The sequence below is a fragment of the Thalassophryne amazonica genome, chromosome 5 (genome assembly GCF_902500255.1).
Source record: "Thalassophryne amazonica chromosome 5, fThaAma1.1, whole genome shotgun sequence".
NCBI classification, from domain to species: domain Eukaryota; kingdom Metazoa; phylum Chordata; class Actinopteri; order Batrachoidiformes; family Batrachoididae; genus Thalassophryne; species Thalassophryne amazonica.
This window is the reverse complement of record NC_047107.1, coordinates 1,491,059-1,513,149: the sequence shown is the minus strand read 5'-3', so window position 1 is coordinate 1,513,149 and position 22,091 is coordinate 1,491,059. Positions and strand designations below refer to the sequence as shown.

Sequence of the window (22,091 nt, the reverse complement as noted above, 5' to 3'; positions counted from 1 at the left end):
ATGCATTGCGCCCGCCAAGTGTAATTTGTGGATTTACGTCAGTTTGCATCTGTACCTTTTTCTTGTTTTATACGGAAGGATCTACTTTTTTTAAAACTTCATATTGTCTTGCGGCACGTTTGGTGAGTACACATTTCTTTTATTTGTGCTTGAAAATTATTTTGGGGGACTTTTTCATACGCCCGTTTGACTGAGTGGTGTCGCATTGAAAATCTACTGTCTTTCGCCTCCGGTGTTACCGTTGCGTGGTATGGCAAAGAATCCAAGTCATTAAAAAGTTATAAACCTCTCTCAGCAGCCACGGAGCTCTGCGGCTCCGATTACCGAGACCGTGCGGCGCTGCAGAAAGTCTGTCCTTGCAGCAACAGGTGTCACCGGCCGCTCCGCATCAAAACAGCGAGCGTAGTCTCTGGACATTTGCCAAGTTGGCTGCACCTCCATTCAGTAGACAGGGACGTGGTGCCGGCTGCACAGCAGACACGGGGGCGATGTGAGTGGCCCGCTTTGGCGTTTACCGAGCACGCAGACTCAGTAAGCGCAGTGGAGGCAGAGAGAGCGAGGCGTCGGGGAAGAATGTCGCCCGCTGTCGATGTCGCCGCTGATCTGAGCATGCAGAGCTGTATCTCACATTCATTGCAGCTTACTTTTGGATGCTAAAACCAGGACGTGTATAACAGTAACATTACTAACAGATAAAATCAATTTCAATGCGGGATCGGACTGAAGGCGGGAGCGCTCTGTCTTCTGCCGGACGTCACTGCAATGACCCGGATGTACAAAGAGTTTTCACTGAGGGACAAATTTTTGCTGCAAATTTGTCATTTTTAAATGAAGATTTCTCTGCAGAATTACAAATTTGGGCTTACAGATTTACTTTATTGCATTCATAAGGGTCTTATAAATACATATCAGCTATTTCTTTATGAGCTCTGACCACATTTATTTCAATGCAGGTCTACTTTAAAGTGACTGAAGTTTGCTGAGATACATTAGTCCTCATATCCTCTATTTTCTTGCTGAAATAATTGAAGAAACGTTGGGTTGTGAACTGTGACCAATTTGTGGATGGTTGCTTTTGAATACATTTCACCACAGTGTTGAACAGGATGTGGACTGTGCTCATTTGAGTTTGGTCGCGATGATCAGCCCTCCTGGGAGCTGATAACACATTTCTAACTTAATATGCACTTGTTCACTGAGGTGAAAAAATAAATCAGAGCTACACGTACGCCATATATGTTTGAACACACACACAAAAAAAATCCAGTACGTCATAAGCCATCTGGAGGCATTTGCAGTGTTTGCTGGGACATTTCTTAGTGAAATGGAATCGCTGTCAGATGAAGAATGCGATACGTTAAGCAGGCGGTAGTCTGTACACAGCATCAGGTACGGACTACATCGTCAGGATTCTTTTTGAACTATCTGACTCTTTTTGCAAGTTAACTGAGAACACTTTTGCATTGGATTGGACTCCTATTTAAAATTCATGTTGGACTGTTTGGTACCTATTGATGTCAAAGCAGCAGCAACAAACACCAAAATGTAAGTCTTTTTTGCTTGTTTATAAATCAGTAAAATATCAAATGACATGGATCTATTTTAGCCATTATATAAAACAAATAATGAATGTTTTTATCTGTGAAAAATGGAACATAAACTCGATGTTTCACCTCATAAAATATTCCTACAATTGCACTCATAAACATTCATTATGTGTATATTATATAACGGCTGAGTGGATCCTTGTCATTTGATTTGTGCTTTGTATCTCATGTGACATGGATTATTCGTCCCCTTTAGAGTGCAATGGTTCCATACATTTGGAACCATTGCACTCTGCACACACACACACAACACACACACACAAAACAAATCCACTGAGCTGTCTGGAGGCTGTTATTGTTGATCGCCGTCTCCACAAATGTCATGTTGTTGCCTCGACTGTCTCTAGTAAACTCAATTTAATTTATTTAGTTTATATAGCATCAAATCACAACAAAGCTGCTTCAAGGTGCTTCACACAAATAAGGTCTAACCTTGCCAACCACAAGAGCAAGCACACAGGTGACAGTGGTAAGGGCCCTTTCACACAGCACAAATCAGGCCAAATGAGCAACAACTGCAAAGTTTGAGATGCATCTGGGAGGGACAGACATTCAGCCAGCTATATACGAATACTGGATGAATGTCGTCAAATACCCAGTATGTGGCCCAAAGCCGCTCCTGAATGGATCACGCACATTCAGAGTACAGCAGCTCCTGAATCCAGGTCGAATGTGTTATGTGTCAGACGCGGTCGGAGCACCAACCCAGCGTTTGACAGGACCCAGCATAAAATAAGCAGAGCACGGTTCAAAAGATAACAGAATTTAATAATCATAATGAGTGCAGTGATAAACAACCAAAAATGTCCGCGGTCTGGTGAGGTGAAAACACGGCGCGCTCTCAGCAGTGCAAACGGTCCAGAGCCACAGCAGTTCAGACCCAGGGACCCCGCCAACACCCCCCCAGGTGGCCACGACAAACCGAGTCTGTGAAGAAAGAAAACATGAGGTGAGTCCAACTCCACACAGAGAGACACAGCTCAAAGGTGCACGCAATCAGCAAACACTTCCTGGCTTAAATATATATCAGCTTCTCACCCTGCAGGCACGGAACAACTCAGTTCAAATCTCCACTGCAGCAGAAGCTGATTAGACAGTTAGCATAACGTGACAGCTCACTAACACAAGGTGTGAGGGACACCAAATCCACTGTCATTACTTCATAAAAGTCACCAAAACAAAATTACCTCAGGAAGTGTGCTGAAGAGCGTGAGACCTCACCCAATCCTCCTTCACAGACTGTGGCGTCAAACCTGGAGCGGTCTCTGCATCCGTGATGGTGAGATTGTTCTCTTGACGTCGATCTCACACGTCTGCTCACAAGGTCAAGTCTCTGGCAATCACACACTGTGCATTCAAGGTTTAAATGCAGCAATCTCTGATCAAGACAGAATACACCACAGCTGTGAGTCCTGATGACCTGCATGTGAAAACAAGCCTCAGGTGTTTAGGGTGAGGTCCTGATGCTCAGCCACTCAGTCCTGAACGCATACCACCTGGTGGGAGAAACAGAAAACAAAAACAAAGCCAGCCAAACACCCCAGCCCACAACACGAATGGACCGAAAACACTGTACGAATACCCAGAAAGTCAGCTGAATGTAGCCAGATCACAGCACAAATCCCCCCAGGCCAGTGGAATGCAGTAAGGCTATACAGAATGCAACCCAAATGCCGTACGACACACAGCCGAACGCTGTCTGAAAAGCATGACAGGAGCACAAAGGCAACCAGAAGGCCCCCACATATTGCGCCAAGTGTGCATCGAATGTGCAACGACCCAAAGGAAATGCACTCCGAATAACAGGAATGGACAAAGAATGTGATACGAATGTCCTGACTGTCACACAAATGGTGGCCGAAACATCCCTGAATGCCCACCAGAGTACAAGATCCAGTGCATCGCTGGAACGTCATCAATGCCAGACTACTGTCACAATGAATGACATAGAGAAGAGAACTAAGTTGCTTCAGATTGCCATGCTGCAACAACACCTGCCACAACAAGTCTAAGAAGGCAGCAGCAGAGTGAGGAGGAAGATGGTTCGATGGGATGGGATGGTTGCAAACTAGACCATGGCTGGCGGAGGACCAGAGACACCTGTATGTGCACTACATGCGGCTCATGGAGGAGCTCCATGTCACAGGCCTTCCATAATTACCTGCAGATGGAACCAGCCATGGTCAACAAGCTGGTGCAGAGGGTGGGGCTTCAGATCCAGTGCAAGGATACTTGTATGAGGCAGGCACTGCAAGCAGGACTCAAGCTGGCCATCGCGGTGAGGTATCTGGCTACAGGCAACAGAAATCCGAGCCTGATATACAACTTCTGGGTGACACACAGCACCATCTGCCTCTTGGTGGTCCTGATGGCCCTCATAGATGGGGACTACAACTTCTTCTGGCTGGAGGTCGGGGTGTGTGGCAGTATGTCAGATGCTCAGATCTTCCCTGTACAATGAAATTCTTACTTTTGCTGCCCACAATGGATGCCCAAATATATACAGTATATAAATGACTGTAAGTATAAATATCTAAATATAAGTGGAAAAAAAGAAATAACATAAAATAAGCATGTTGGTAAGAACAATATAATATGACAAAGCAATGTACTAAAATGGAAATATACATTACAAGAGGGGACATATAAAGTATACTTGTATAGTAGCCTTTGTACATAGTAGTGCATCAGTGTGCAACATTCAGCAGTAAATGGTTTAGTGCAAATGAGCCAATGGATTCAAGTTAGCAGGTATTGTAGTGCAATAGAATGAAGTGTTGGTGAGGTGGTAAGGTGTCCAGTAGAAAAAAAGTGACCAGTGATGGGGAGCTCTGTCCTTGGGGGGTATTCACAGTCCTGAACCTGCGGCCTGAGGGGAGGAGTGTGAATAGTCCATGTTGGGGTGAGTGGGGTCTTTGATGATGGAGACAGCTCTCCTGTGGACTCTGCGGTGGTAGATGCTCTGTAGAGAGGGTTGTGGGGTCCTGGTGATCTTAGACGCAGTCCTTATCACTCTCTGCAGGTGTTTGCGATACCACAACCTAGAGCTGTCATTCACAGTGGCACACACGCAGAAAGGTGCGCAGATGTGGGAGAGACCATTGCGATATAGATGCAGAGGCTGTGCCACTGGTGGTCAGAGCTGCATGTCATGCCTTTCACTGTACTGCTACCCCCAACACCCCCCCCCCCCCCCCCCCCTCCATGGGCAGTGCCTAACTGCATGTACAAGCATCTGGATCTGTATGGGCACCTATGCATTGGCTCTCACCTGCTGGTGCCACTCTCAAACACCTTTGGCTCTGCGGTGAGAAGCTCCCCAACCTGATAGTCAAGTAAGCTAACAGTATGCTGAGATACAGACCGGTGTTTGCATGTTCTCCACATCTGCGTGGGTGTGCTCTGGCCACACCGGTTTCCTCCCGCAGTCAAAACATGCATATTCAGCGTCTGCACCTTCTCTGCCCCTGACCAAGACAGCGTCTCTACTTCTGGAGTTGGTCCCCGGGCACCAGACTGTGGCAGCCCACTGCTCTTAGTGGTGTCTAACTGTAATTAGGACACGATAAATGGAGAGGACAAGTTATAAGTAAGTATATTTATTGTATTGTAAGTATGTATATTTACTATGACAACAAAGGCTATATTTTATTTAATTTATTTTTGTTTATATGGCGCCCAATCACAACAAAAGCTGCCTCAAGGTGCTTCACACAAGTAAGGTCTAACCTTACTAACCCTGAGAGCAACAACACAGGCGACAGTGGTAAGAACAAAACTCCCTCTGACCATCTGAGGAAGAATTCTCAAGCAGACCAGACTCAAAGGGGCGACCTTCTGCCAGTGTTGCCACACTTACTTTGAAAAAGTCATCCAATTACCAATTACTCCTTGAAAAAGTAACTTAGTTACTTTACTGCCTACTCAATTTTAAAAGTAACTAAGTTACTTTTAAAAACTATGTTAGATTACTCGTTACTTTATTAGTTACTTTCAGCAGCTGCCGACAACAACCCCCTGCCACTTCAACATGAAAATGATAGCCAGTTTTGCCAATGCTCACTTTATAGACACCCTTTCTTGGCTTCAATGAACATAAATAAAAATAAATTCCCTTCGGCTTCTCCGCTCGCTCTATTGGGGTGATATGGTACTACGAAGTCCCTAAGATAAGATGGGACCTGATTATTCAAAACCTTATAAGTAAGAAGAAGAATTTTAAATTCTATTCTAGAATTAACAGGAAGCCAATGAAGAGAGGCCAATATGGGTGAGATATGCTCTCTCCTTCTAGTCCCCGTCAGTACTCTAGCTGCAGCATTTTGAATTAACTGAAGGCTTTTTAGGGAACTTTTAGGACAACCTGATAATAATGAATTACAATAGTCCAGCCTAGAGGAAATAAATGCATGAATTAGTTTTTCAGCATCACTCTGAGACAAGACCTTTCTGATTTTAGAGATATTGCGTAAATGCAAAAAAGCAGTCCTACATATTTGTTTAATATGCGCTTTGAATGACATATCCTGATCAAAAATGACTCCAGGATTTCTCACAGTATTACTAGAGGTCAGGGTAATGCCATCCAGAGTAAGGATCTGGTTAGACACCATGTTTCTAAGATTTGTGGGGCCAAGTACAATAACTTCAGTTTTATCTGAGTTTAAAAGCAGGAAATTAGAGGTCATCCATGTCTTTATGTCTGTAAGACAATCCTGCAGTTTAGCTAATTGGTGTGTGTCCTCTGGCTTTATGGATAGATAAAGCTGGGTATCATCTGCGTAACAATGAAAATTTAAGCAATACCGTCTAATAATACTGCCTAAGGGAAGCATGTATAAAGTGAATAAAATTGGTCCTAGCACAGAACCTTGTGGAACTCCATAATTAACTTTAGTCTGTGAAGAAGATTCCCCATTTACATGAACAAATTGTAATCTATTAGACAAATATGATTCAAACCACCGCAGCACAGTGCCTTTAATACCTATGGCATGCTCTAATCTCTGTAATAAAATTTTATGGTCAACAGTATCAAAAGCAGCACTGAGGTCTAACAGAACAAGCACAGAGATGAGTCCACTGTCCGAGGCCATAAGAAGATCATTTGTAACCTTCACTAATGCTGTTTCTGTACTATGATGAATTCTAAAACCTGACTGAAACTCTTCAAATAGACCATTCCTCTGCAGATGATCAGTTAGCTGTTTTACAACTACCCTTTCAAGAACTTTTGAGAGAAAAGGAAGGTTGGAGATTGGCCTATAATTAGCTAAGATAGCTGGGTCAAGTGATGGCTTTTTAAGTAATGGTTTAATTACTGCCACCTTAAAAGCCTGTGGTACATAGCCAACTAATAAAGATAGATTGATCATATTTAAGATCGAAGCATTAAATAATGGTAGGGCTTCCTTGAGCAGCCTGGTAGGAATGGGGTCTGATAAACATGTTGATGGTTTGGATGAAGTAACTAATGAAAATAACTCAGACAGAACAATCGGAGAGAAAGAGTCTAACCAAATACCGGCATCACTGAAAGCAGCCAAAGATAACGATACGTCTTTGGGATGGTTATGAGTAATTTTTTCTCTAATAGTTAAAATTTTGTTAGCAAAGAAAATCATGAAGTCATTACTAGTTAAAGTTAATGGAATACTCAGCTCAATAGAGCTCTGACTCTTTGTCAGCCTGGCTACAGTGCTGAAAAGAAACCTGGGGTTGTTCTTATTTTCTTCAATTAGTGATGACTAGAAAGATGTCCTAGCTTTACGGAGGGCTTTTTTATAGAGCAACAGACTCTTTTTCCAGGCTAAGTGAAGATCTTCTAAATTAGTGAGACGCCATTTCCTCTCCAACTTACGGGTTATCTGCTTTAAGCTACGAGTTTGTGAGTTATACCACGGAGTCAGACACTTCTGATTTAAAGTTCTCTTTTTCAGAGGAGCTACAGCATCCAAAGTTGTATTCAATAAGGATGTAAAACTATTGACGAGATACTCTATCTCACTTACAGAGTTTAGGTAGCTACTCTGCACTGTGTTGGTATATGGCATTAGAGAACATAAAGAAGGAATCATATCCTTAAACCTAGTTACAGCGCTTTCTGAAAGACTTCTAGTGTAATGAAACTTATTCCCCACTGCTGGGTAGTCCATCAGAGTAAATGTAAATGTTATTAAGAAATGATCAGACAGAAGGGAGTTTTCAGGGAATACTGTTAAGTCTTCTATTTCCATACCATAAGTCAGAACAAGATCTAAGATATGATTAAAGTGGTGGGTGGACTCATTTACATTTTGAGCAAAGCCGATAGAGTCTAATAATAGATTAAATGCAGTGTTGAGGCTGTCATTCTCAGCATCTGTGTGGATGTTAAAATCGCCCACTATAATTATCTTATCTGAGCTAAGCACTAAGTCAGACAAAAGGTCTGAAAATTCACAGAGAAACTCACAGTAACGACCAGGTGGACGATAGATAATAACAAATAAAACTGGTTTTTGGGACTTCCAATTTGGATGGACAAGACTAAGAGACAAGCTTTCAAATGAATTAAAGCTCTGTCTGGGTTTTTGATTAATTAATAAGCTGGAATGGAAGATTGCTGCTAATCCTCCGCCCCGGCCCGTGCTACGAGCATTCTGACAGTTAGTGTGACTCGGGGGTGTTGACTCATTTAAACTAACATATTCATCCTGCTGTAACCAGGTTTCTGTAAGGCAGAATAAATCAATATGTTGATCAATTATTATATCATTTACCAACAGGGACTTAGAAGAGACAGACCTAATGTTTAATAGACCACATTTAACTGTTTTAGTCTGTGGTGCAGTTGAAGGTGCTATATTATTTTTTCTTTTTGAATTTTTATGCTTAAATAGATTTTTGCTGGTTATTGGTAGTCTGGGAGCAGGCACCGTCTCTACGGGGATGGGGTAATGAGGAGATGGCAGTGGGAGAGAAGCTGCAGAGAGGTGTGTAAGACTACAACTCTGCACTTGTTCTCAATGAACATGAATAGTTGTTTAAAAAAAAAGAATAAATAAAGACCTCTTTATTTCCCTCATATTTAACTGTTGACAGCATTGTGACAATAAAACTTAATTTTGAACCTACAATGTTTATTAATATAACTATTACACACTTCTAAAATTTAAAGTCTTTTTAAACATTTTAGTTGTTGAAATTATTATTATTATTATTATTATAAGTAGTATTAGTAGTACTAATAGTATGAACAAAGTCATCAAAAGTGGACCTTTAATCTAGGGCTGTTGTGGGGAGCCACATCTATGTAGGTCGCGTTTATGCAGAAAACGCAACCATGCTGGCAGGTAAGAAAGTTTTTATCAATGTTTTTAGAGCATGTCATCCTCAGAAAGAGAGTTTAGGTGCATTTGGGTGGAAAAAAGTGTTACTATTTGCACATCACGGATCAGCTGTTTGTAATGAGGACACGCACAGAGGGGCACAGAGTTTAAAGAAAAAAAGTAAAAATGTCTCTGTAAAACCATAGCTCTGAACATCACCGCACCGAGACAACTGTTCTTCAACTCGGAGCTGAGCTGACAGCTGCAGTAGATGAGGCTCTGTGCAGCAGCTCACTGAAAGTGGACAATTCAGACCTCCAACTGCATCCCGTCGGGACACTTGTTTTAAAGCTGCAATTGACCCACAATACAAAAATAATAGTAACACACAGTGAGTCAGAGAAGTAACTTTAATCTGATTAATGATTTGGTAAGATTAACACATTAGATTACTCGTTACTGACAAAAAGTGGTCAGATCAGAGTAACGCATTACTAAGGAACTAAGTACCTAAGCACTAAGTAACATGTTAATGGCATCACTGCCCTCTGTTTAGGCCATTCTAACAGTTACAAGGTTTTGCAAAGTTTTACAGAGTTGAAGAAACAGAAAAAAGGAAATCAAACAACATAGTAATATAAGGAAGATGAGAAGTCCACACAGGCATTAGCACCACAGGCAGAGGTTGTCCAGCATTCCTCATGCCATCAGTGAGCCTGTTGCCACAACAGGCTCACCCCCAAATGCAGACTGCAGCATGTAGCACATGTGTCAGGCCTTGTATCTGATGATCAGTCTGGCCCCTTGCTGTCTGGATCCATCAATCCTGCAATTCCACGCGGCATCATTCATACCTCGGACAGGGAGAAAAAGAGCAGAATCAATTGGCTGGAAAACTACAATGAAGGTATGATTCATCAGCAGTAAATCGACAGGAAAACACAGAAATTACTAAGGTGATCGCCGGCTGCTAATTCTAAGCTTCACTAACAGACCCAGAGACCTGTTACATTGCAAATATAATTATTTTATCGGGATAGAAAGCATAGTAACATACTATGCCAGTATGCTAGCCATACGAGAGGGAGAGTACATGTGTCTTAAGTAGTCCTGCACCCTGAGAACGTAGAGCCCGGACCAGTACATAGGGTTTAATTAGGTCAGCTAGGTAGGGAGGTGCCAGTCTGTGAACAGCTTTATATGCTAGTAACAGAACCTTAAAATCTGATCTCACTGGGACAGGAAGCCAATGAAGAGATGCCAAAATGGGTGTAATGTGGTCAAACTTTCTGCTTACTGTCAGAAGTCTGGCTGCAGCATTTTGAACCAATTGGAGAGCCCTAATGCTGGACTGTGGTAAACCAGAAAATAGTACAGTATTCCAATCTAGAAGAGACAAATGTATGAATCAGGGTCTCAGCATAAGCCACAGACAGGATGGGATGAATCGTTGCTATATTCCACAGGTGGAAGAAAGCAGTCCTTGTAATATTTCTAATGTGGAGGTCAGAAGACAACATAGGATCAAAAATTACCCCAAGGTTCCTCACTTTGTCAGTGTGATGTATGACACACGAGCCTAGACTAAGTGTTAGCTGGTCAACTGATGCCGATGTCTCTTTGGACCAAAAACCATCGATTCAGTCTTGTCTGAGTTCAGAAGTAAGAAATTGCTGGACATCCAGCTTTTCACTGACAACAGCCAATCCTCTAAGGACTTTATGTGTACAAGATTACCAGCAGTTGCAGTAATGCAACAATAAGGCTGCTGGCTGCCAAAACATCCAACAGGAGAAGAGGAGTGCACATGATTTACTGCACAGGGACATGTCCCGACAGGGGCACCTTCCATGCCAACATTAGGGCATATATATTTATATTTACCTCTTTAAGTTAGTGCATTATATGACAATATAAACAGGACATGGAAACATATTAATGGACATCCGTGTACAAACGGAGATCTGCACCCTTTTAATGAAGTACACAGTGATGAGGTGGGCGGAGCTGGGTGACATGATAACAGGCCCAGCACACACCATGGCCTGTAAGCATCACTGGTCCTGTAGAAAGGGTACCATGGCAACCGTGCACTGTCAAGAGCCAGTGCTGTATTGCTGTGATGACAAACACATGTCTATGGTTGTGCTTGGGAGTGTTGTATCGAATGACCCAACTGACGTCCTGTTCCAACATGGACATCTGATGTTCACATTGAATGAATGCTACTGTACGCTTGGAATATATACCCAAAATGCATTGGCACTGTTCCCAGGTCACAGGTCTACATCTGTCTAATGTCGTGGCTGTGAAACCTTGCTGTGTGCAGCTCAGTCAGACGTACAGTTCTACATTGCACGTGTGAGGTATTCGTGTGGAGGAAATGCTGATGTGCACGTTGGAATAAACACCAAGTGTCACAGCTTTTGTATGTGTCAGTGTTGTCCATATTGTATCTGTATGATGACGGCTGGTCACAGGGCCCCTTGGGAGGCTCCGTGTGGGACACCATGAACAGCTTAGCATATAGTTTAGACATATGTACACACAATGGGTCACAGTCATATACACCCATGTACATGGGTCAAAGTCACGATGGCCACTGGTACACTCAGGCAGGGATCACAGTCAGCATCTTTAATATGAGGAATGCAGTAGGAAAGCACATATGTCACACACACAAACAACTGCACCGTCTTTCCCGGTGCACATGCTGTCCCCTTCATTCCTATGTTGGATACCACAGACCAACCATGTCGCAATATAACACATAACCTGTTGGAGCTCATACAATATTTTATACAAATAATCAATGTTTATGACTTCAATGATACAAATATTTCATGGTAAAAGCTGAAACATATCATTCAACTTGGCTTCACCTCGTTGAATGATATGTTTCAGAAGAGGTTACAATTTGCCAAAGAACACATCAACTGGCGTAAAGAGAAATGGAGGAATATTTTGTGGACTGATGAGAGTAAAATTGTTCTTTTTGGGTCCAAGGTCCGCAGACAGTTTGTGAGACGACCCCCAAACTCTGAATTCAAGCCACAGTTCACAGTGAAGACAGTGACGCATGGTGGTGCAAGCATCATGATATGGGCATGTTGGGCATGTATGGGCATGGTGTTGGGCCTATACGAGGTCTGTTAGAAAACTATCCGACCTTTTTATTTTTTTGCAAAAACCATATGGATTTGAATCACGTGTGATTGCGTCAGCCAAGCTTGAACCTTCGTGCGCATGCGTGAGTTTTTTCACGCCTGTCGGTTGCATCCTGTGAGCACGCTTTGAGTGAGCAGTGGTCCACCCCTCTTGTCGGATTTTTATTGCGAGTAAAATGTCTGAACGATTTGGAACTTTGCTGCATCAAATTTTTCCAGAAACTGTGAGAGACCTCCAGGTGGACACCATTCGGAAAATTCATATGGATTGCAGGGACAATTTTATGGGGATCACACAGATTAAGGAGTGCTACAGCCGGTTTAAAGACCACCCACAGCTGCTGAGAGCGCGCCGCGCTCCGAGAGGCGATCGACAGGTTGAATCAACCAGATCATTTCCAAAGTGAAGGCTGTGTTGATCCAGGACATCGTCTGACTACCACAGAAATGGCAGAAGACGTGGACATCAGCACTTTTTCAGCACATTCCACTGTTACAGGAGTTTTGTCATGGAAAGAGGAGCGGAGGAATGCACCACAGAGCCGCAAATGGCGTGGGACAAAAGCACGTCCGTGTTGGTCTCACAGGACGGCTTTCAGATGGCTTTCAGACGGCTTTCGGTGGCTTTTCAGTCGTGTGACTATCCGAGAAATTGTGAATGAGCTGGACATGCCAGAACATGTCCTGTGAGGCTTCATCACGGTGTTGCTTTGCGCCATGTGGCTCCGCCGCGACGCGCGAATTCCTCCGCACGTCTGTCTCAATGTGCCAAAAAAGTGCTGATGTCCATGTCTTCTGCAATTTCTCTGGTAGTCAGACGATGTCCTGGATCAATGTTCGGTGTTCAGTTTGGAAATGAACGGCACATTCCACTGTTACAGGAGTTTTTGTCATGGAAAGAGGAGCTCACACACTGAAAAGCCACCGAAAGCCGTCTGAAAGCCATCTGAAAGCCGTCCTGTGAGACCAACACCGAGGTGCTTTTGTCCTGTGCCATTCGCGGCTCTGTGGTGCATTCCTCCGCTCCTCTTTCCATTACAAAAACTCCTGTAACAGTGGAATGTGCTGAAAAAGTGCTGATGTCCATGTCTTCTGCCATTTCTGTGGTAGTCAGACGACATCCCGGATCAACAAAGCCTTCACTTTGGAAATGATCTGGTCATTTCAGCCTGTCGATTGGCGCTCGTAGCGCGGCAAGCTCTCAGCAGCCGTGGGCGGTCTTTAAACCGGCTGGAGCACTCCTTAATCTGTGTGATCCCCATAAAATCGTCCCTCAAAGCCATCTGAATTTTCTGAATGGTGTCCACCTGGAGGTCTCTCACAGTTTCTGGAAAAATTTGATGCAGCAAAGCTCCAAATCGTTCAGACATTTTACTTGCAATAAATATCCGATGAGGGGGGTGGACCACTGCTCACACAAAGCCTGCTCACAGGTGAATGACGCAACCGACAGGCATGAAAAAAAACTCACGCATGCGCACGAAGGTTCAAGCCTGGCTGATGCAATCACACGTGATTCAAATCCATATGGTTTTTGCAAAAAATAAAAAGGTCAGATAGTTTTCTAACAGACCTCATATATCACATACCAGGTATCATGGATCAGTTTGGATATGTCAAAATACTTGAAGAGGTCATGTTGCCTTATGCTGAAGAGGACATGCCCTTGAAATCGGTGTTTCAACAAGACAATGACCCCAAGCACACTAGTAAACCAGCAAAATCTTGATTCTAAACCAACAAAATTAATGCCTCGCAGATGTGAAGAAATCATGAAAAACTGTGGTTATACAACTAAATACTAGTTTAGTGATTCACAGGATTGCTAAAAAAGCAGTTTAAACATAATAGTTTTGAGTTTGTAGCGTCAACAGCAGATGCTACTATTATTGTGAACACCCCCTTTTCTACTTTTTTTTACTAATAGCCCAATTTCATAGCCTTAAGAGTGTGCATATCATGAATGCTTGGTCTTGTTGGATTTGTGAGAATCTACTGAATCTACTGGTACCTTGTTTCCCAGGTAACAATAAGAAATATACTCAAAACCTGGATTAATCTTTTTAGTCACATAGCACTACTATTATTCTGAACACTACTGTACTTCCTCTAACTGAGGATTCATGGAATCCTTCACCCCAAGATCCACACTATACCTTTCCTTCTGGCAATATTAAGTCCGGAGGCATAAACATCTCTTCTAAATTAGGAGAGCTGGCCCATTTGAACTTTGCTCCACTCACTGACAAAATCTGTAACGATTTGAAACGATGGATCAACCTCCCCATCTCCCTATTAGGATGAATAGCAACTATGACAAATGAATATATTACCACAAATGAATTACCTTTTTTCAATGATTCCATTCAAACCCACAGTCAATTGATTTCAGACTTTAGATTCGGCCATTTCAAAGTTTTACTGGAAAAATAAAAAAGCTAAAATTAGTCTAGCTACTCTTCAGAAAAATCAATCTTAAGGGGGTCTGGAAGCAAAAAATTTGTTATTTGGCTAACCAGATACAATACTTGATTAAATGGATTCATCCTGATCCAGTTCAAAGCTCCTGAGTGAAAGACTGAAACTCCTTTGACCTGAGTATCCCATTGTAACTTTTGACTTTTGGTCAAAAGTCACTGAAAAACTGTCCTCTGTCTTGGGAAATAGAATTCCCTTATCTCCTAATTTATGTTTACTTGGAGACACGACAATATTGAACTGCCAACTAAACAGTCTAAAACTATACTTGTAGCACTGATTACTGCAAAAAAAAACAACAATTTTGCTGAATTGGAAAAATAAACAATCAATCAGTATTAACCACTGGTCAAACCTCCTCTCCGAATATATATCAATGGAAAGAATATCAGCTTTATAAATAAACCAATTACCACAATTTAATGAAACATGGTCTTTATTCATCAACTTGTTAAATTTGAATTGGAATTTGCAGGTCTAAATTAATTAATTCAATTATATTTTGCCTGTTAGGGAATGCCACTCTTGCACCTGTACTGTATTACTATTACATTATGACTTGTTCCTATTATTGCAGACCTACTGACTTTTCTCTCTTGTGCTACAGATCCAGGTTGCAGCTCTTACGGGTACTCTAGCTGAGAATGTTTGAATTGGTGCAGGAGAGAGCTTGTGTCTTCTAGTGTGGGGGGTCCCTCAGGTGTGGCGGGGCTGTGTGGTTGGGGCCTGCGGGGATGGTTGGTGCCTTGTTTTTAAAGCAACACTATCTTTGCTCACTTAGGGGGTCGCACACAACAAGGGAGTTAACCATAACAATTATGGTGGGGTTGGTAGGTAGGGTGAGTGTGGCATGTGGGGTTGGGCCCTGGATAGCTGTGGGGGTCTGAGGCCTGGGGTGGGGGGGTCTGCCTCGCTGGCTCTGCTGTGGTCTTGGGGTCCTGCTCTGGGACTCGTGGGGCCAGGGGTCCTGCGGTTCGTTGGGGGGGGTGGGTGGTGGCAGTGGGGTGCGGGAGTCTGGCACGGGTGTCGGACAGCTGCTATGGGTTTGGGGCCGCGGTTTTCCATAGGGTGGGGTGTTGCCTCTTTCTCACTTAGGCGGTTCCCGACCTTGGGCTTGGTTCCGGGGTGGGGGTGGTTTGGGGGCTGGGGTGTCTGGGGGTCCTGTGGGCTGCTTGGGGGGGGGTCTCGGGTGTCGGGGGGCCTCATGTGCTTCCTGGCCCGGGGGGTGGGTCTCGCCTGTTTCCTAGGGGCCGGGCCCCACCCTTGTGTGCTGGTGGTCCCTGCCTGCGGTCTGGGTTCAGTTGCGGTGGCTCCTTTTCCCCCCCATCCCCACCGCTGCTTGCTCCTCCCTCTGGTGCCATGGGCGTGGTGGTGCGGTTCTGGGCCCCCCTCTTGGTGGGCCCTGCCGGCGCCCTGCGTACTTCTCTCAGGTGTGGGTTTACTTCCTGTGCCTCCGTTGGGGGGGGGGGGGGGTGTCGGGGTGCATTCCGGCGCCATCGGGCCGCTCTATTGTTGGTCCGTTGTGCTGCCCCAGTGGCTCTGGTGGCTGCCCTTCCTGGCCCCTGTGCCCCTCCGCTTCCCTTTTTCGCCTGGTTCTTCCTGGGGCCCTGCGTCCTGGGCCCCTTTCCGTTGTCGCTTGCAGTCGACCGTATGGCTTCCGACGTGCTGGAGTGGTCCATGTCTTATGGTAGGGATCTGTACTCTTGTCTTGACCCAACACACCAGCCACAGTAGTGATCAGATATTTAGCTGTGATCTGGGTCTCTGTGTGTGGATGGTTACATGTTTGTGGCCGACACCACAATTCGGTTTTGGGTGCTCTCAAGGGGATCAAGACTCTGGTGTCCTAGATTAGGGTATGAATGCTCACTAACTAGACAACAGACTGTTGCTGTCGCTGCTTGTTCATGTGTGGTGGTTTGTTCCGGCATGTTTTATGTTGGGGCCCCGTTTCCTCAGTGTCTCACTTCACAGTTATTGCTTTCACCACTTGTCTTTTGTTTTGTCTGTCTTTGTGTTGTTTTGGTGGTCGGTCCCTCCTGATAGAAGTTGTCAGTCGGCTTTGAGTAGGATCTTGTAGGGTGATCGGGAAGGGCAGCTGGGGGTCACACACACACACCACATTCACTCATGCACTACATACCTTCTGTCCTGCAAGAATAAATTGCATATATGTGTATTAATGTTCATAAATGGTTCTGCCAATGTGGCAATTACCATTACTATATATGCAGACGGGGGAAAAAAATAAAAAAATAAATAAAATAATGTTAAATTACTCTATTTCTGACATGTACCACACCATGCAGTACTGACCAGAACCACTGGATGGAAATGAGGCGGTCAGCATACGCTGGATAATCGTCAAGATGTGACAAAAAGTTACTTTCGATAACAGTTAATCCGCTAACTGAAAAGTTATCTTTTATAAAGCTAAACTGATAAACCCCTAAAAAATACAGAAAAAAGCTAAACCGATAACTTTCAACATTGATTTCAGTACACTAGGAGCTACTGACACAACAATGAGCTAGCACTTCTGTGTCAGGTCAGTTTTCTCTCAGCAAAAGAGACATAGTGAGGGCAGCAAAGGAAAAATAAAGGCAATTTCTTTTACAACCTAATGACTCATACAGTTTTAACTTATGGTTCAAATTTTAAACAAACTAATTCCAGACAAGTTATTTAAATTAACATCACGTCTGGGTTTTATAAAGTAAAAATATCAGCTATATATTTTAGTTTTAAAGTAATGCACTCATTTTGAAGGTTTTAGTGTTTGGACCACACATGCTGCAGTGCATTATGGGTAACACCACAGGACAAATGCATTGAGATGCTCTGATGAGGCTGCACTTTAACTGCTGCACACAGACAACAGTATTAAACTCTTTGTATATTGTGCCTAAAACTCTCGTGAAAATATTCTCTGGGTTTATAGATGTTGTTATTGTGTTTGATTTATGTAAAAATGCCAGAAGCTCAGGTTTATTAAAAGTTTTCAGATCACTGGAGAGCGATCGCTGTTTACGTCCATGAACATAAAAGGAACAGAAGGACGAATTCTTGTTTTGTCTGCTCTTTATAACAGGAATTAAATACTTTAACAGACAAAATGAAATCCAATTGTTTCATCAATTCCAACACAGCCCGTGAAGTCATCAGGCATCAATTACACATCATTACCAGTAACATGATTGTTTTACATGTAAACAGTACAGTCATTGTTCTTGTAATGTTCTGTGCTCTCTCATTATTTGGTCCTTACACATTTTCTTTGATTTATTGTACAACATATATGTAATTGCTGCCGCTGCTGTGTGAGCGTGATGTGGTATCACATGTCTCACGTGGTCACACTGTGTTTGTGTGCATGCATATGAGCGTGCATGAAACCATCGCTGTGGGATTGCACAGCATCCGTACATGGCCGTCTGACTGTCTGTCCCTTCTGACAGCGGCTGGAAGTTTTCTAGCTTCCCCAGTTTGTTTTTTTGTTGTTGTTGTTGTTTGTTTTGTTTTTGTTTTGTTTTTTGCCATTTTCAGCTGGTGTTGGCCTCATTTGTCCACCTTTGTGTTATGTGTGAAGGGGACATAAAGGACAGGGAATTTTCCAATATTTTTCCTTTGACCTTTGACCTCATCACTCACTCACTCTTTGATACCATACCATACCTTTTATTTATATAGCACATTTCACAAACATAGTTTCCAAAGTTTGTGCAACAAAAATACACACACACACACACACCAACGTCAGTGAGGTGTCACATACTCCTCCTCTCAGCAGCAGAGCGGGGAATCGTTGCTTTGCTCGAGACCACCTTTGCAAGTTTCTTGATGGGGAATTGAACTGCAGACCCTTTGGTAAGAAGCCCAGCTCCCCACATGCCTGCCCAATGTGAAGGGCTGCACCTGTCCTTGCTTGGCATTCTAAAATGGTTCCAGAGGTGAGGAAGACACGTGCAGGTGACAGCATTTTCTTGCTGCATTCACTGATGTTGACTTTGTGGATGATGCTGTGATCTTTGCAGAATCAGTGGCTCCTCTGATCGCAGCACTTGAGAAGCCAAGCAAGGGTTTGTGATGGTCCTGGATCCAGACTTTAATGACTTTGTGTCAAACCAGCTGTTACTTAGTGCCTCAGTGTTGAGGACCCTGGCAGCTTCAGAAGATCAAGCACAAGCCCAAGTTTCATGAAGACTGGTTGTCTTCATGGGTGGTTTCCATCTAGGACCCAGGGCAGTTCTTGTTGCGGTGGATGCTGTGGTGAACAGACCTGTGCAGGCCTCCTGACCTGACCTGACATTTAGTTGTTGTTCCTTGTTTGTTTTTTGACTGTCTGATGATGTTGTGTTCCTTGTTTGTTTGTTGACTGTCTGATGATGTTGTGTTCCTTATTTGTTTGTTGAGTGTCTGATGATATTGTGTTCCTTGTTTGTTTGTTGACTGTCTGATGATGTTGTGTTCCTTGTTTGTTTGTTGACTGTCTGATGATGTTGTGTTCCTTGTTTGTTTGTTGAGTGTCTGATGATATTGTGTTCCTTGTTTGTTGACTGTCTGATGATATTGTGTTCCTTGTTTGTACATTGACTGCCTGATGATGTTGTGTTCCTTGTCTGTTTGTTGACTGATGATGTTGTGTTCCTTATTTGTTTGTTGACTGTCTGATGATGTTGTGTTCCTTGTTTGTTTTTTGACTGTCTGATGATATTGTGTTCCTTGTTTGTTTGTTGACTGTGTGATGATGTTGTGTTCCTTGTTTGTATGTTAACTGCCTGATGATGTTGTGTTCCTTGTTTGTTTGTTGACTGTCTGATGATGTTGTGTTCCTTGTTTGTTTTTTTGACTGTCTGATGATGTTGTGTTCCTTGTTTGTTTGTTGACTGTCTGATGATGTTGTGTTCCTTGTTTGTTTGTTGACTGTCTGATGATGTTGTGTTCCTTGTTTGTATGTTAACTGCCTGGTGATGTTGTGTTCCTTGTTTGTTTGTTGACTGTCTGATGATGTTGTGTTCCTTGTTTGTTTGTTGACTGTCTGATGTTGTGTTCCTTGTTTGTATGTTGACTGAGTGATGATGTTGTGTTCCTTGTTTGTATGTTGACTGTGTGATGATGTTGTGTTCCTTGTTTGTATGTTGACTGCCTGATGATATTGTGTTCCTTGTTTGTTTGTTGACTGTCTGATGATGTCTTCGTTGTTACAGTGTGTAACCATCGTACTGATGGTACTGTAGACATGAATTCATTCCACTGGAGGGTTGACAACAACCACGTCACTGATCTGAATAAAACATGGCTTGACTGTGCGTCCTGCTGTTTTAATTCGGATTGTGATGTCTTTCATGTCGACCTGTTTGTGCAACACAAACTTCAGGATTGTTTCTGAACCCTGAGCCTGGTGTGCCGGTGGTTCTGGATTCTCACTCCTTCAGCTGTCTTCTCCTGATCTCCATAGGGCCTCCTCTGCCTCCTGAGGAGGTACAGGTCCAGTGCAGTCAGATGCCCGGGGTCCTTCAGGTCAGATGGAAGCCGCCGCCTCTGACAACTGCAGGAACCTCGAATGGCGCCTGTGTGATTGGCTACGCTGTGTGCACAAAGGGACAAAAGGTATAAAACATCTGCACATTTTTTTTCTGCTGTGGGGAGTAGCTCTCTAATGCCATCTAGTGGAGAAATCTTAACAGTGACATCAACCAGCAGCGGCGTGTGATGGAACTGACTCCCTGGTCATGCAACACCAGTGTTTTTGTTGTGTGTGTGTGAATATTTAGTGCACTGTGTGGATTATGAGGTTTACTGGATAACATTTTTCAGCCATTCTGACCATCAATCACAAACAAATAACCTTCTGTCCATTGTTCTCCTGATCCACTCATTTGTTGTAATATCTTAAAAAACAAACAACATTCAAGTTATGCTTTTAAAATCCAGGTGGTCATGGAGCGCAGGATCCTGCTGCTGTGTGTGTCTGACCCACAAACATCACAGCAAAGAGTCAAACACTGTTACCTTCATTAAATGAGATACGTGTGAAAAAACACTGGTGTTATTTATATGACGCCTGAGTAGATCCTTGTCATTTGATTGGTGCTTTGTCTGTCACGTGACATGGATTATTCGTACCATTTGTGTTGCGTTGCATTTACTGTACAAATTTGGTTCCATACGGTTTGTACCATTGCACAGTGCAACCACCATGCATGTACACCGCGTGGGGTCGGCATTAAGCTGAACATACTGGAGTTTGTTTTGCTGATGGACAACAATATGAGGGAGCTAATTGACTGTGCTAATTTTTCTAACAGAAAAAAACAAATCCACCACATGAAGAGCTGTGAGCATGAAAAGCTGGACAAATTTCTGAGGCGATTTTTCACTGGAGTGAGGAAAGCAAACGGCCGTCTGTACACAAAGTTGGTGCACGGCACCACAGACATCGTCAGAATTGTTTTTTGCAAGTTGACTGAGAACAATTTTGGACTCCTATTTAAAGTTGGTGTTGGACTGTTAAGCCCCAGTGCCGAACACCAAACGTAAGTCCCTTTACTGTGGTTTAGAAATTAATAAAGTATCAAATGACAAGGATCTATTTTAGCCATTATATAAAACAAATAATCAATGTTTTTTCATTCTTTCAATGCAACGAATATTTCATGAGGTGAAAATGGAACGTACCATTCAACGATGCAAAAGATGGAATGTTCCATAATAATTTGGTACAGTCCGATACAGTGTTTAATGTAAATTAGAATACACCAAAACTAATAATAATAATAATAATAATAATGATAATAATAATAATAATTTGGTACAGTCCGATACAATTGTTGTTTAATGTAAATTAGAATACACCAAAACTAATAATAATAATAATAATAATAATAATAATTTGGTACAGCCCGATAAAATTGTTGTTTAATGTAAATTAGAATACCCCAAAACTAATGATAATAATAATAATAATAATAATAATAATAATAATAATTTGGTATAGCCGATACAATTGTTGTTTAATGTAAATTATAATACACTAAAACTAATAATAATAATAATAATAATAATTTGGTACAGTCCGATACAATTGTTGTTTAATGTAAATTAGAATACACCAAAACTAATAATAATAATAATAATAATAATAATAATAATTTGGTACAGCCCGATAAAATTGTTGTTTAATGTAAATTAGAATACCCCAAAACTAATGATAATAATAATAATAATAATAATAATAATAATAATAATTTGGTATAGCCGATACAATTGTTGTTTAATGTAAATTATAATACACTAAAACTAATAATAATAATAATAATAATAATTTGGTACAGTCCGATACAATTGTTGTTTAATGTAAATTAGAATACACCAAAACTAATAATAATAATAATAATAATTTGGTACAGCCCGATAAAATTGTTGTTTAATGTAAATTATAATACACCAAAACTAATAATAATAATAATAATAATAATAATAATAATAATAATAATAATAATAATAATAATAATTTGGTACAGTCCGAT

At 42.3% G+C, this 22,091-nt stretch overlaps 1 protein-coding gene across 6 annotated transcripts in view; it reads left to right on the top strand.

Annotated features, from left to right (window-relative positions):
• rimbp2 (RIMS binding protein 2) overlaps window positions 1-22,091 on the top strand; it is a 337,590-nt gene that overhangs the window by 144,444 nt on the left and 171,055 nt on the right. For all 6 annotated transcript variants that reach the window (XM_034169645.1, XM_034169648.1, XM_034169646.1 and 3 more), the window contains one exon: window positions 20,021-20,172. In XM_034169645.1, the coding sequence (XP_034025536.1) occupies window positions 20,021-20,172 (152 nt within the window). The remainder of the gene's footprint in view (window positions 1-20,020; window positions 20,173-22,091) is intronic.